The sequence below is a fragment of the Phyllostomus hastatus genome, unplaced genomic scaffold, assembly GCF_019186645.2.
Source record: "Phyllostomus hastatus isolate PE091 unplaced genomic scaffold, TTU_PhHast_1.1 phas_contig_98, whole genome shotgun sequence".
In the NCBI taxonomy this organism is placed as follows: Eukaryota; Metazoa; Chordata; class Mammalia; order Chiroptera; family Phyllostomidae; genus Phyllostomus; species Phyllostomus hastatus.
In genome coordinates, this window is record NW_025333999.1 from 9,605,718 (window position 1) to 9,622,079 (window position 16,362).

The window sequence follows — 16,362 nt, forward strand, 5'->3', positions numbered from 1 at the left end:
AATTTTGTTTTTGAAAGGAAATGAATAATAACTCTTTAGGCTAAGAAGGTTAATTGAACGTACTTCTAATTCCATTTCTTCCTGATACCACACTAAAACCACAGTACAATTTTGGTTTTATTTAAGTGGTATAAACTAAAGATTTCTACTTTGTAATAGAAGTAGACTAGATAGTTTAAATCAATCCTCTTAAGACAACTATAAAAGCTAGACAAAATAGTTTTCAAATTTGGTTTAAAGGCATTCAGAAAGCTAACAAAGTAATGAAGAATTACCAAGTTGAAATCTGGAAAAAGACATAAATCCAGAGAGGTACAACCAACATTTAAGACTTTCTTTCCTAAAGACATTCGTGAATTTCAAATGAGGGGACTAAGAGGTTGAATAGACCTCTTGACAGAAACTTAAAAAGCTGGGGTTCATGACTTCCCAGGGTAATGTGAGTGCCAGTAAGCCTCTGCTCGTTGGTTTGGGGCCCACAAAGGCTACTGCTCTGTAAGAGTAAGGGTTAGCTGGAGATGAACCTTCAAGTCACTTCAATCCCTAAAATTTAAATAAGGTAGTAGTAGGAACCTGGCAAGCAAACCCCTCTAAACTAAGATGATATCATGTAGGACCTTAATTGCCAGAAAGGTCTTTCCTATATAATATGTGGCTCACAACCAAAAATAAGGAGGCATACAAGGAGATAAGATGACACGACTGACCGGCAGCAAAAGGGAAAAACAAAAACAGATTACAGATTTTCCAGACATTGGCTTTATCAGACCAAACTTTAAAATAACTGTGCTAAGTCCTGGCTGGCGTGGCTCAGTGGATTGAGTGCCAGCCTGTGAATTGAAGGGTCCCTGATTTGATTCCCAGTCAGGGCACATGCCTGGGTTGCAAACCAGGTCGCCAGTAGGGGTTGCATGGGGGCAACCACACATTGATGTTTCCCTCCCTCTCTTTCTCCTTCCCTTCTCTCTAAAAATAAATAAATAAATAAAATCTTTTTAAAAATTCAGTCAGTATATACTGGAATATATGTAGTGGAAATAGTTAATAATAATAGAAGCTGGGTGAGGGGTATAAGGGAACTCCCTGTACTGTCTTTCACATACAACTAAAACTATGCTAAAAATTAAAACTTTATTTAAAAAATCAACCAGAATAATTCCTTGCATTTACAGAAAAAAAAGAAAAGGCATATTTTCTCAGTAGATATAGGAGCAACATTAGACAAGGTTTGTCTTTCATTTACAATAGATCTCTTAAACTAGGTTTAGAGAGGAATTCTTTAATCAGATGGCCAAGGATGCTGGCTGTCAGTACCTCTGTACTACATCATATTAGAAGTTGTATCAATACAATAAGGTAAGAAAAAGAAATATAAGATATAAAGATTGGAAAGAAAGGAACAAAACTGTCATTTTTTATAGATGGTATGATTATGTAGAGGGAAATTTAAACGAGTCTATGGGTTAGTTATTAGAATCAATAAGTGCAGGTAGTAAAGCTGCCAGATGTAAAGTCAGTACATAAAAATCATTTGTATTTCTATTTACCAGCAACAAACAAAATGAAATTTTTAAAAGATGCCGTTTTCAATAAATCTAACAAATGATGTGTGGTACCTCTAAGCAACAAACTATAAAATATCGTTAGAGAAATTGAAAGCAATTTAAATAAATAGAAAGAAATATTGTATTCATGGATTATTGGAATATTCAGTATTGTAAAGATATAAATTATGCCCAAATTGATCTATGGAATCATAGTCAAAGATTAACAATTTGATTCTAAAATTTATATGGGAATACTAAGGTTAAATTCTAAAGTTCATGTGGAAATAGTCTTGAAGAAGAATAAGGTAGGAGGTCTTGTTCTGTAAGATATCAAGGTTTACTCTAAAGCTGGAGTAATTAGAATGAGCACTGCAAGGGCAGACGAGCACGAAAGCAGAACAGAGAAGTACAGTAGATCCACACATGTATGGACACTTGATGTACATCGGAGGTGGGGCGCTGTACATCATAGGAAAATGGTGGTATTTTTTGTGGATAATTTGGGGATATTTATTTGAGTAAAAATTAAACCTAACCCCTAACATCATATTCCCAGCACAAAAATAAATTCCAGATGGTTTAATACATTCAAACATGAAAGACAAAGCAATAAAGCTTCTAGTATTTACAATAAATATAGAATATCTTCATGACCTTGGAGTAGAGGAAAATTTGTTAAACAGGATGCAAAAAGTACTAATCATACAGAAGACTATGAATAACTTGGACAATATTAAAAGTAAGGACTTGTGTTTATCAAAAGACCTTATTAAGAGTGGGAAAAGATATTTCCACACAACTGGCAAAGGGCTCACTTGCCAGAATATATAGTGAGCTACACAGAGATCAGTCAGATGAGATCTGAATAAGCACTTCACAAAAGAGGATATTCACAGCAAAAATATGAAGACATATTCAACCACAATGGTAATTATGAAAATGCAAATTAAAACAATGGATGGTTTTAGACACCCACCACATTGTCTAAAATTAAAGCTCAGTCACACCAAGTGTCAGCCAGAATGTGAAACTGCAGGAATGTCACACACTGAAGTGTAAGTTGGTGTGTCCACTTTAGTACATAATGTCAAACTGTTAGCCCGAGTTGAATGTATACGTGCCCTATAATTGAACACTTTAATTCTAGGAGTATACCTAACAGAAATGTGTGCAGTGAAGAGAAGTGCACAAGAATATTCATGGCAGCCTAATTCAAAGAAGCCAAAAATTAGCATTAGCCCAAATGACCAGTGACAGTGAAAAGGAGAAGTAAGTTCTGGCATATTCACATAGTGGAATTTCATACAATAATGACCAGGAACTACAACAACAGGGAAAGCACAGATGAAGCTCACAATGCTGAGCAAAAGAAGCTAGATGCAGATACACCTATTTGATTGTTCCAGTTACAAAAAGTTCAAAAATGATGAAAACTGGAGTGCTTATGGATGCATGCTTACATGTCTGACTAGGAAGAACAGCAAGAAGTTGATTTCAATAAAATTCAAAAGAATGCTTTTCTTTGGGTAGAGGGAGATGGTCATTATTAAGAGGGGTTCAGGGTTGGGGGGCATCTGGGGTGCTGGCAGGTTTCTGTTTATTGACCTGAGTGGTGATCAGCTGGCCACTTGCTTTTTAAGAAATCATTGGGTTATGTGTTTGTTTTGTGTGCCTTTCTGTATCTTTATTGTACTTCACAATAAAAAAAAGCTTTACAAAGTTTTAAACCTACCAATATGCAGAGATTTTTGTAGGAGTTTTGGGTAGCTGGAAAACAGATGAATTCATACTGTATTAACTGACTTAGCTGATTCAAGAAAGCTGAAGTTCAGCTTACTACTGGGAAATGCTGGGTTCTGCACAGAATCCTCAAAAAGCAAAGGGATCAGTAGCACCAGTTGTGAGAACTGGGGACTGTGGGTTGGTGGGGAGGAGGGAGCTGGGCCCTGAGATAAAATAAGGAGACTGGATGAGAGCTTTTGGAAAGGCTGTTAAAGTCTTACTTGCTGGTGGGCAGCTGCTCTCCCCAAGGCTGGAGACTAATCTCTAAAAGGTAAACCAAAGAGTTTCTAGACTGGGGACATAATTGAGGACATCAGGACCCTGCCAAAACCTACTCAGTACTGCATGCATACTCGATACTGACAGAGAGGGTTCCCTAAAACAGGCCTGCTCTGATCGTAGGTCAAGCTCCAAGTCCACAGTCCACCCGCCAGCTCTGGAAGCTTTCTAGTCCCTTGCTCTCAATCATGAGCAAACGGTTAGGGGTCTCCAGGCATCTCAAGAAAGTCTCTGAGAGAGACCACAACAAAAACAGAAGAAAGCAACTTGAATGAACCTGAGATGCTGAAGCAAATATAAAACTTAAAAAAGGAATAACTACAATATCCCTAGAAAAATGGGAAGACATTAAATCCATTAAATAAAAACATAATGCTGCTGTTAAGAGATTTGTAAGCTGTTTGTTCTGTCCTTCGTTTTTGTTCCTTATCAGTGTCATTTGTTCCACAAATAATATCTTTTTTTGGTTTTATTGTCATGATCTGTGGGAATAGAACATGTTGGATAATAATAGAGTGAATTGATGTAAAACTAGAAACTTTTAAGAAGTGGGAAAACGACTGACAAGAAATCTGTAAGCTAACATCTGTCATGTACCAGCGATGTCTCGTCTGAGCTGATAAAGATAATGCCTGCTTCTCATGGCATTTCACTTTGATTTTTTTTCTCTTTTCCATGTAAACTTAAATTGCTCTTCTTATATTTCTGTCTTCATCTTCTTGTCTCTTGGTGTCTCTTCTCCCTGAAGATCACTACATTTCAAGCTATCAGAAAGGTATCTGACTAAAATGTCCTAAGAGCTTAATATTCACTGTCTGTCCCACTGCAGTCTATTAGTTAGACTTCTTTAGTTGTAGCTGAATCATTCCAAACAGGCCTCCTTTTCTGTTTTGATGTATGTGTTTTCTCTGGGCTGGCTGTGTGGTCCTGCAGGATACTGAGAGCTGGGGGGAGGGGTCGTGTTTCTTTTTCTGACTTTTGAATGTGGTACTCTGGTGCATGCTGGACTTTGGCTTCTCATGTGTTAGCTGTTCCTTGACTCTAGAGGACAAAAGGCCGTATAGTGTTGCATTAACTTGTGTGATGTTGCTCCATTAACAAAACCAAACAAAAAACAGCCTTAACCCATCTTCATAATTTGTACTGCACAGTTGTCTATGACAGGAAGTAACTCCCAGTTTGTAGGTGAGGGTAACAGAATGAAAGTAGCCCTCACTGGGTTCCGGGGAGCTAGCTGCATATTGTGTTTCCATCCAGGAGATGACTACTCAAATCCTTACTTGCCATTTGCAGGCCACACCCTGCATCCTAAGGTAGCCCACAGCATTCGCAAAGAGATCTTTGCCACAGCAGCCGTCTTTGTTTACATGTGTGTATTGAACTCTTCTCTGTGTCCCACGTTTCGGAGCCGCAGGTCCATTACTGCCTCTAGAGATGTGCCCGTGTAGCCCCTCCACTTGTCACTTCATCTTTTTCTCTTCTGGGTTATTTTTTTTTCTTGCTCCTTAGAACTTCCTGAGATTTTTGTTTGTTTAAACAAACTTAGGCCTTGATTTCTTTTTTTTTAGATAACAGTTTCTTTAACTTAGAAAGATACTGCATCCTGCACTTTTAAAAATTAACGCATTCCTTTAACTCACTTATTCTTTGTATTCTCAAAGGAGGCACTACAGTGCGAAAGGAGATCATCAAGAATAAAATCAGAGCCATTGGGAAGATGGCCCGGGTCTTTTCAATTCTTCGGTAAGGCTCAGTCATTCCCCTGTGGATAAAAGCATTTTGAGAGTAGAAGTTGATTTCCTAACAGTTTTTTTCCAGAATTGGAATTTTGTATTAGAACTGTAGGCTGAGCGTGGATTAGAATCGGACTACACGATGGGATGACTAGAAGTGTTTCTGGCAAGGGTTCATTTGGTACCAGCTCAAAGGCAGCATGGTCTGGTGTGGACTCAGGAGCCAGACTGCCTGTGAATACATCCTGGCTCTGCCTCTTCTCAGCTGTCTGATCTTATGCCTTATTTTCCTTGTTGTAAAAGATCAATAAAAGACCTGCTTTACAGAGATAGTAAGAGGATTAAATGAGAAAATATATGGGAATCATTAGAATAGCACGTAATTCTTAAGTGTCATCAGTTGAAAAGTAAGACCTGTCAGATTCTTTAAAATTGGAGTACTGAGAGAAAACATCCTTTCTTTGGGTCAGGGAACGGGTAGGGAGAAGGGGAAGCAGTCCTGCATCTCTGCGCATCTTACCTTCCTTCAAGTGCCTTTGAATTGCTGAGTTGTGGACAGCCGGGCATTAACCCAGGGCTTTGATCTTCCTTTGCAGGGAAGAAAGTGAGAGTGTGCTGACCCTCAAGGGCCTGACTCCTACAGGCACACTCCCTCTGGGTGTCCTCTCAGGAGGAAAGCAGACTATTGAGACAGGTGCGTATGAGGACTGCTCCTTGGAAGGAACGTGCGCTCGTTATCCAGCAGTCAATGTGGAATGAAAACTAGGGCCTCCTCAATGAAAAAGAATGAAATCATGCCATTTGCAACATGGGTGACCCTAGAGGGTATTACACTAAGTGAAATAAGTCAGAGAAAGACAAACACCATGAAATTTCACTTACATGTAAAAGATAAAAAAAAAAAAAAAAACAAATGAACAAACCAAACAAACAGACTCGTAGATACAGAGAACAAACTGATGGTTACCTGAGGGGCAGGGATTGGAGGGATGGCAAAAAGAGGTACAAACTTCTAATTACGCAATAAATAAGTTGTGGGGCTATAATGTGCAACATTGAGAATATAGTCAGTAATACCACAGTAACTTGGTATGGTGACAGATGGTTGCTAGACTTACTGTGGTGACCACAGCATAAGGTATATAAATATAAAATCACTGCCCTGGCTGGTTTGGCTCTGTGGATTGAGTGCAGGCCTGTGAACCAAAGAGTTGCCGGTTTGGTTCCCAGTCAGGGCACATGCCTGGGTTGCAGGCCAAGTCCCCCCCCCGGGTAGGGGACGTGCAAGAGGCAACCACACACTGATGTTTCCCTCCCTGTCTTCCTCCCTTCCCCTCTCTCTAAAAATAAATAAAATCTTTAAAAAAAAATCACTATGTTGTACACCTGTAACTAATATAATATTGTATGTCAACTATACTTTTTTAAATTTTATTTATTTTTTAGAGAGAAGGGAAAGGAGGGAGAAAGAGGGGAAGAAAAACATTAATGTTTACACATTGATCAGTGCCTCTTGCACGCCCCCAACTGGGGACCGAGCCCACAACCCAGGCATGTGCCCTGACTGGGAATCAAACCCACAACCTTTTATTTTTGCAGACTGCTGCTCAACCCACTGAGCCACACCAACCAGGGCTGTATGTCAATTATACTTTAATTAAAAACTAAAATAAAAAATTTAAAAATTGGGGCTTCTTTCAATAAATGTTACTGAAACAATTGGATATTTATCTAGCGGGGGGCGGGGCGGGAATGAATCTTGACCCTTCTCTTCATTTACAAAAATGAATTCAAAATAAATTATAACTTAAATGTAAGATATAAAACAGTAAAACTCAGCCCTGGCTGGCATAGCTCAGTGGATTGAGCGCGGACTGGGAACCAAAGTGTCCCAGATTCGATTCCCAGCCAGGGTACATGCCTGGGTTGCAGGCCATAACCCCCAGCAACCGCACATTGATGTTTCTCTCTCTGTCTATCTCCCTCCCTTCCCCTCTAAAAATAAACAAATAAAATCTTAAAAAAAAACCAGTAAAACTCCTAAAAGAAAGTATGGAGAGTACGCACTGGGGTAAAGAGCCTTAAATAGAGCACAGACAGTACTAACCTTAAAAGAAAAAAAATTTTATTAAAATTAAGAATTTCTGCCTTTTAGAGGTATCTTTGAGCTTGCTGAATAGACACCATGAACAAAGCTCATCCCCCCGAGCTAAAAAAATTTATGGACAAGAAGTTATCATTGAAATTAAATGGTGGCAGACATGTCCAAGGAATCTTGTGGGGATTTGACCCCTTTATGAATCTTGTGATAGACGAATGTGTGGAGATGGCAGCTAGCGGGCAGCAGAACAACATTGGAATGGTGGTAATACGAGGCAATAGTATCATCATGTTAGAAGCCTTGGAACGAGTATAGAGAATGGCCGTGTCCACCAGAGAAACCATCTGCTTCCACGTCCCCTCTCCACATCTCCCGTTTTATTACAGTATAAAAATTGAGTCTTGTACATTTTCACATTGAACTTTTGTTAAATAAATTTTTGTATTAGTCAAAAAAAATTAAGAATTTCTATTCACAAAAATACATGATTAAGAAAGGCAAAAGGCAGGCCCTAGCCAGGCAGCTTAGTGGGTCAGAGCGTTGTTCTGATACACCGAGGCTGCGGGTGCCATCTCTGGGCAGGGCACAGGCAGGAAGCAGCCCATGGCCCTGCCTGCTGTGGCTCCGTGGGCTGGGCCGCGTCCTGCAAACTGAACGGTCGGGGCACAGGCCTGGGTTGTGGGCCTGGTCCCGGGTTGAGGGTGTATGAGAGGAAACTACGCGACGTTTCTCTCACATATCGATGTTTCTCACCCTCTCTTTTCTTCTCCCTTCCCATCTCTCTAAAAATAAATAAAAATAAAATATTTTAAGGAAGCAACCAATGAATGCATAAATAAGTAGAACAACAAATTCATGTTTCTCCTTCCCCCTCAAAAAAACAAAAAATCAGTAAATAAATTTTTTAAAAAAAGAAAGGGAAAAGGTAAGCCAGATATTGGGAGATTTTTCCAATACATACATCTGACACAGGACTTGTACTCAGAATATAATAGACAGAGAACTGCACAACTCAATAAAGAAAATGCGAAAAACTTCAGAAAGAGAACTGAGTGATGAGATAGTCATCTTATCTGATGGAGAATTTAAAGCCCTGGTAATCAAAATGCTGGCAGAACTGATAGAGCATGGTTGAAAGATGAAAAAAAAAAACAAACAAATGAAGGCTACCCAAAGTGAAATAAAGCAAAATATTCAGGGAACCAACAATGACAGGAAGGAAACCAGGACTCAAAGCAATGATTTGGAACAAAGGGAAAAAATAAACATCCAACTGGAAAAGAATGGAGAAATAAGAATTCAGAAAAATAAAGAGAAAGTTTGGAACTTCTGGGACAACCTGAAATGTTCCAATATCTGAATTATAGGGGTGCCAGAAGGAGAAGAACAACAGCAAGATATTGAAAATGTATTTGAACAAATAATGAAGGAAAACTTCCCCAATCTGGTGAAGGAAATAGACTTCCAGGAAGTCCAGGAAGCCCAGAGAGTCCCAAAGAAGTTGGACCCAAAGAGGAGCACACCAAGGCACGTCATCATTAAGTTACCCAATATCAAAGACAGAGAAAATCCTAAAAGAAGCAAGAGGAAAGGAGACAGTTACCTACAAAGGAGTTTCCCTAAGGCTATCATCTGATTTCTCAAGAGAAACCTTGCAGGCAAGAAGGGGCTGGAAAGAAGTATTTGAAGTCATGAAAGGCAAGGACTTACATCCAAGATTGCTCTATCCAGGAAGCTATCATTTAGAATGGAACAGCAGATAAAGTGCTTCTTAGATAAGATCAAGTTAAAGGAGTTTGTCATCACCAAGCCTTTATTATGTGAAATGTTAAAGGGACTTATCTTAGAAAAAGAAGATCAAAACTATGAACAGTAAAATGACAACAAACTCAGAACTATCAACAAATGAATCTAAAAGAAAAAAAAACTAAGCAAACAACAAGAACAGGAACAGAATCAGAGAAATGGACATCACATGGAGGGATTTCAGTGGGGAGGGAGAAGGGAAGAATGGGGGGAAGGTACAGGGAGGAAGTAAAAAAAATGCAAACAACAATGTTTTTTAAATGGTCAAAAGATTTTTAACTGGCACTTTGCAACAGAGGGTATCAAAGTGAAAATGTGTGACAATACCGAGTGTTGGTGAGCTTGTGGGGAACTAGAACTACATGCATTGCTGGTGGGTTTGTAAATGGGTCCAACCACATTGGAAAACTATTTACTAGGCAGTAAAGCAAAACGTGTCTGCCCCATAACCCAGCAGTTCCACACCTGCATGTGTCCACCAAAGGATGTACATTAGTATGCTCACCATAACTTGATTCATAATAGCCCCAAATGGGAAACGAACCAAGTGCCCACCCATGAATAGTGGAAGAGGTAAATGTGTTATGTGTGTACGATAGAACACTACTCAGCAATAAAAAATAACATGAATCCATGCCAAAACATAGTTAAACCTCACAGATTTTATGGTGAACTAAAAAAGCTAGACCCAAAAGAACACTGACGACTGATTTATATGATGTTCAAGCACAGGCAGAATGGTGCTTCCTTTGGTAGGAGAATAGTGGCCCAGAAAGGGTACGGGGGACTTCTGGAGTACTGGGATGCTGTGTGTCACTGGGGGGGGGGGGGGGTGGCGTGCAGGTGTAAGTGTACACACACACACACACTCTTAACATATGGAGTTGTGCACTTCAGATCTGAGTATATGTTATTCCTCACGTATGCATGTTTTATACCTTAATTTGGGGGGTTAGAGTTTCTCAGACAGGGAGTTTGTCTCTTTCCCTGCAAGCCATATCCTGCCCCAGTGCCACAGTCACCTCTTCCACCAGAGTGTCCCTTCTAAAAGCTATGTGGGCACTGACTGCTAAGGAGAGGGTGTTACAGACCCCTGGAAAAGATTGGTGTTTGTCAGATTAAACATAGAGCTGGTCAAACAAGAAGACACGTGAGGTCATGTCATTGGGTGACTGATTCTGAAAGCTTTAACAACTTACACCAGAGTGTCACTGCTTTTTTGCACCCCCTTGTATATTGAATTGTTTCTGCTTAAGTTTTTCTCTTTTCCTAGTCATCCTGCCATTTACAGGAATTAGAAATTCCAATGCTACTGAACAAGTCCCCTTTCCCTCATAACAGGATTGAATTCTTCCTCTTTCGAATTCTTCAAGTACTAGGATATTAGAGCTTAGCTATTTAGAAGGAAGAATAAACATTTTCTCCTTGAAAGTATATAATTAATTTTCTTAATTTCTGTAGTTTCATAGGATCAGTAAAAAAGCATAGACAGGTTTTCTTTTCTCTCAAATAAAACATGCAGTTCCTTGTAAGCACAGTTCTTTCCCACCGTTGCTGTGCTCGGTGAGCAGCCGCATCGGGCGGCCTGAGTGCAGCTCTGACGAGGAGGTGCAGGCTGGGTAGGGAGTGACCTGTGTGAAGAAAAAAGGGGACGTCGTACAGCATCCTTACTTGGAAAGGTTTGAAAGTATGCTGACCACCAAGTACTTGTTTTCATCTCAACCAGTTTTTTTGTAGAATTTGAAAGAACAAATCTGCAAATCTGGGATGAATAACAAAAAGAGAGTTTTATAGATGTGTTATTGGGAATTTATTTGTTTTATAATCCTTGCTCTACAATTTGTTTTCAGTCCCTAATATCTTCAGTTTTTCTTAGTTTCTAGTGTGAATATGAGTGTTTTAATCAATATAGGATTGTATTTAATACTTCTGAAATTGATAGAAATGCTCAGGAATGTGTAGGAAGAACAACACTAAAGTTAGAGCCAGCTTTTTAGAGCTTCTTATTCTATCTTATTGATTGACAGGAACTGAGTTTATTTTGTCATCATGAATGACACATTCACGTGTCACCTGTGGTTCACCTGTGGTGAACCTTCCACAGGTTCATTGATAAACTCTGGAGCATTAGTTGAATAAGACCTTTTATTGTCATACAACTTTACTTGAAGAGCTTTCAATCAACAATAGCCCATAAGACCTTATAATATGTATTTATTTATGTCCTACCTTGTTCCAAGAGTCATTGGAGTAAATTACAGTATACATACAGCACAGTGAAATAAAATAAATATTCTTGGAAATTGGAGCACAAAGTAAAACAAACCAAAAAAGCCAACAGTCAGCCACAGATGTGATTCTAAGCTGTTCAGTAGCCAAAATAAAGAGGAGAGCCAAAAAAAAAAAAAGAATAGGATTCACGTAGACCATAAGATAAAAACAGATCAGTTATCAGCCTGACTACATCAGAGTTAAAAGCTTTTGTGTTACAAATGGAACCATGAAGAAAGTGAAAAGGCAACCTGCAGAATGGTCAGAAAGATTTATAAATCGTACATCTGATAAGGGACTACTGCCTAGAAAATGTATAAGTCTTATAACTGAATAATAAAAGGACAAATAACTCAATTAAAAATGGGTAAAAAATTCAAATAGACATTTTTCCAAAGAAGATATATTTATGGTCAGTAAACACATGAAAAGATGTTCACCACCATTAGACAGTAAGGAAGTACAACTCTAAACCTCAGTGAGATACCACCTGACACCCGCGAGGAGAGCTGCGGCCAGAAGGACAGGTGGTGAGTATTGGCGAGCAGGTGTGAGAACTCGGACCTCGTCCCTGGCTGGCAGGGATGTGAGACATGCAGGCCTGTCGTGGTCCGTCTGGCAGTGCCTTAGATGGTCGCATGTGTAGCCATCATGTAGCCCAGCATTTCCGCTCCTAGCTGTATTTTGCCATGTATAAGGTGCACACTTAATTTCCCCTCAGAGATTTGGGCAAACGAGTGTGCGTCATACATGGCAAAATATAGTATATGTCCCAGAGAAGTGAAAGCATCTCAACGAAAAAGTTGTACATGAATGTTCATAGCAGCATTCATTGTAATAGCCAATAAGTAGAAAAAACTCAAATGTCCATCAACTATTGAGTGGCTAAACAAAATGTGGTATATCCATACAGTGGAATACTATTCAGTCATAAAAAAGGAATGAAAAACTCCCCTGGCTGGTGTGGCTCAGTAGATTGAGCACTGGCCGGCAATCTAAAAGGTTGCCTGTTTGATTCGCAGTCAGGGCACCTGCCTGGGTTGTGGGCCAGGTCCCTGGTTGGGGGCGTGCAAGAAGCAACCAATAAATATATCTCACCCACACTGATGTTTCTCTCCTCTATTTCTCCCTCCCTTCCCTTCTCTCTAAAAGTAAATAAATATTTTTTTAAAAGAAATGAAATGCTGATACACACTTCAGCATGCATGAACCTTGAAAACATTATCCTTACTCAGCGGCTTTCAGCCAATGTGCCACAAGGATTTTTAAACCCTGCAACACCTGACTGTTTAGTCAGGGACACTGGCCTCTGTTCCCTTAGATTGTCAAATAAGAAAAATGACAACAGGCAGTACAACAATAGTCATCTGGTGTGAATGAATCAAAATTACACCTATTTTTTTTGTCAGATTGGCAAAAAAATATTTTTTGGTGTGCTGCAGAATTTTGGTAATTAGTTCATGTGTGGCATGAGATGAGAAAGGTTGTAAATCGCTGTGCTAAATGAAAGAAGTCACTAATATGACATATTGTATGATTGCATGTATACGAAGTACCCAGAATGGGGGTGGGCATGAGGAAGGGAAAGGGTTTACTTTGGGGAATGAAAATGTCCTAACCATGGGTTATAGTGATGATTGCACAACTCTAAATATATTAAAAGCACTGAACTGTACACTTTAGACAAGGGAATTTTGTGGTGTAAAGAAATTGTATCAGTAAAGAAAAAAAGGGCAGTTTCTCAGTTTTATATGACCGTTTCTTAAATATCCTCCAGTACAGGCCAGTATCTTAATACCCAATGCAGAGCAATTCCAGGAGTCCCCAAACACTGTAACACTAGTCCACTTTTTGCCACATAGCTTTTAAATCTAATTAGGCCAACACTGTATACAATTTCAGGCAATGCTTTGTTCTCCCACTTCCTAACAGTTGCATCAGTGATACACTCTTTGAAGGCACTGTGGTTTTCTTGTGGAAGTTTATTCTATTTGAGGAGGAGAGAGGGTGAGACATTGCTTTAACACATGCTTACATATGGTTGACAAATGCAAACCCTTGATAAGTTGATTCCAAGTTTCCATTTTCACATTGCGTTAGGAAGTTGACTTTCCATTCTTCCCGTCTCCTCCCGTTGATATAGGAAGCCTCAGGAAGAGCAAACTGTTACTGTTCATTATTCTCCCTGTCTTCTTTCTAAAAGTTGATATTGGAAGAACTGACGGGGTGCTCCTACTAAGATCTTTCTTGCTACTACAGCCTGTAACAATCTCATATATTAGAGTTTTTATTGTCTTAGAAGAAGATGCAAGAAAGTTGACCCTTTGGTACTGACTGCTTCCTTCTCTACCACTGAAGGGGAGGAGGGCCTTCCTGGTGGCTGGCAGGCTCTCCCACAGCTGGCAGGGAGGTGCGGGGGGGGGGGGGCACATTGCTAGAGGGCCAACCTCCACTGGGTCTCTAGTCCAGGAGGGTATGTGAAACTGTATCCAGAATTGAACAGTTTTATGCCTTTGCTAGCTTAGTACTCCACTCCTGGACAAAAAAAAAATAATAACCCTTCAGTTAAAACTCATTTTTCTCTCCTTCCAAATGCCAGTGTGTTATTCAAAGGTTATTCAAAGTTTAAGTGGTTTAAAACGACAATTGGACCCCACCTAAGTTGCTTGAGAGCAATCAGAAGTACTTTTAAATTAATGTTTTTGAATAGGACCCAGCAGCAGCTCACTCAGTACCATCTGAGCTATCACAAACCCAAGAACTGCTATAATGTTAAATTATTTGAAATTATTTGACTCTATGTGAATGTCAAGACATAAATTAGCATCTGGCTATTTAAAATCAGGAAAGCAATGTAACTCTTGAGTGACCGAGCTGGCTTAGAAATAAAGCCATTAGCTAAAAGGTTCTCATGCTGCCTGAAATGTTAGAGACTCTCCCCACCTTGCATTCCCCCCCCACACACCCCCATTCAGTTTTTCCGCAGTAATCCTCTCGCTTCTCTAACTCGTCGACTTTTACTAGGGATGGGAGTGGCTGGGGGGACCGAGGACGACTGCTGGCGGCACTGCTGTTGGTTTACTCACTCTTCTCTGTCTTCATTTTTGCATGCCACTGCTCCTGCCTCTTACAGCCACAGTAGAAGCGGTAGAGGCCCAGGAAGGTATGGCCGTATTCCTGTGATAGATGTGATCATGTGTCTGTCTGCTGGTTTTGAAAAGCTTTGTCAACATTTGAAATCTTTTATTATTGCATCACCAGAACTGTAACAGTGAGAAAAGGAATAGATATTCCTAGGCATGCTCACAAGTATCCTGTAGTTGTATTAATGTAAACCACCCTCTCCACAACGAAAGTCCTTTCTGGGCTCTGTTTTAATACAATGGCCGCAGCTTAAGCAACTGGTCTGAGGGATCAAGTAGTTTAATCCTATAGCTCTTCCGTATGTGAGACATCCATGTGATTACTGGAGATTCAACCAGGTCAGCCTCTTTATCTAATGATGCTAAAGAATATCAAGAGCAGAGGCAACAGTAGACATGAATTTACTTTGATTCATTTCTGAGGGTGCCGTAACACAGTCAAGCTAAACTATCTGTGTTTCTGTGAAAGCAAATTCTAAGTAACAATAACCTATGAATCTGTGGATCAAAATCATTGGAATTGATATTGTGATATAAATTTAATTGTTTTCTTTGGTAAGGTGACTCAAAATAGGAATGCCTGTCCTTGACGATACAAAAGCTCAATCAAGGAAAATATCTAGACGCTATTGTTTAGATGGCTTTAACTTACGTTCAGCTCCTGGTTGTGCAAGATAAAAAACTGTCCTTCTAAACAAAAACACTGGTTCTTTGTTACCTTTCTTTGTGGTTACTGTGATGTTTGTGCTAAAGTAACTACTCTGTTTAACTTGTTCTATGTTCTAGTGTTTCATTTTTTTCTCTCACATTGAGCACGTTTCTGGCCCATAAGAAACTCTTTCCCAAATGTACTGGGGCTGAGTAAGAACTTGTTTCCTTTTTGTCTGGCATACTTATGTATGATCTGTTGTATCAACTCCTATGAAAATGGCTTTCACGTTTCAGCTACCCTGGGGGCCTTAAGGAATTAGTAGCTTCAAGACAAGCTAATTCAAATCAAATATTGCCTGTGGCCCTCACCAGACATGTGCTCCCTAGCCACCCTTCCGTGTTTTCCCCGGGCGGCTGCTGTGTGCTAAGAAACTTGGAGCTTGTCACTCTGCTGTCCAACTGAGCTCCTCCCTTTCCTGTTTTTCTGTAGCCATCAGAGGGTTTTCGCTTCAGCACAGGATCCGGAGTTTTGAAGAAGCCCGAGGTCTGGACCGAATCAATGAGCGGATGCCACCCCGAAGAGATAGCCAATACCTTGATGGGCCCGGGAAATCAGTGACCTCGGTACAATCGAACACCACACACAGGAGCGACAAGGGCAGAAAAGCCAGTAATGACTCGGAGCCCCGCTGTGGCACAGGTGGATCCAAGACATAAGAACAAATTTTATTTATTTATTATTGGAAAACAAAACAAAGCAACTTAAACAACGTAAACCTGGAGGTGCACTCATACCATCTGCATTTATTCTGTAAGAAAGGTGACCATTTTATAAATTCTTTAATTTATGTTTATATATAAAAGAAGTGCATCTGTTTTGTTTTTCCTTTTTCTTAATTTTTGGGAACTGATCTAGTTGTCTGATACATATGTGAAGTGTTGTGCTTTATATAAAGGGGACCACCCCCTAATAAAAGGGCCTTGGAAAATCCACCCTGGGTTTCTGCCTTGAACTAGCCAGCCTTTTGTCTTGTCGGTAGAAGTCATTT

The 16,362-nt window shown here is 39.8% G+C and overlaps 2 protein-coding genes across 5 annotated transcripts in view; both read left to right on the forward strand.

Moving 5' to 3' along the window:
* PPP3CC (protein phosphatase 3 catalytic subunit gamma) overlaps positions 1–16,306 on the forward strand; it is an 82,269-nt gene extending 65,963 nt beyond the window's left edge. Inside the window, exons 11-15 of one of the 4 annotated variants that reach the window (XM_045852876.1) lie at positions 4,357–4,383; positions 5,270–5,351; positions 5,938–6,035; positions 14,653–14,682; positions 15,804–16,306. In XM_045852876.1, coding sequence (XP_045708832.1) covers positions 4,357–4,383; positions 5,270–5,351; positions 5,938–6,035; positions 14,653–14,682; positions 15,804–16,030 — 464 coding nt within the window. In that variant the 3' untranslated portion in view covers positions 16,031–16,306. The remainder of the gene's footprint in view (positions 1–4,356; positions 4,384–5,269; positions 5,352–5,937; positions 6,036–14,652; positions 14,683–15,803) is intronic. The other 3 variants (XM_045852878.1, XM_045852877.1, XM_045852879.1) reach the window with 3 other exon arrangements.
* LOC123828198 (small nuclear ribonucleoprotein G-like) lies at positions 7,479–7,918 on the forward strand. The gene has a single exon (XM_045852880.1). It carries the CDS (start codon positions 7,527–7,529, stop codon positions 7,755–7,757), a length of 231 nt encoding a protein of 76 aa, XP_045708836.1. The 5' UTR covers positions 7,479–7,526; the 3' UTR covers positions 7,758–7,918.
* Positions 16,307–16,362: the final 56 nt, after the last annotated feature.

Bases quoted from the DNA above. Each gene is read 5' to 3' on its own strand.
- LOC123828198 (XM_045852880.1), top strand. From the start codon at position 7,527: ATGAACAAAGCTCATCCCCCCGAGCTAAAAAAATTTATGGACAAGAAG.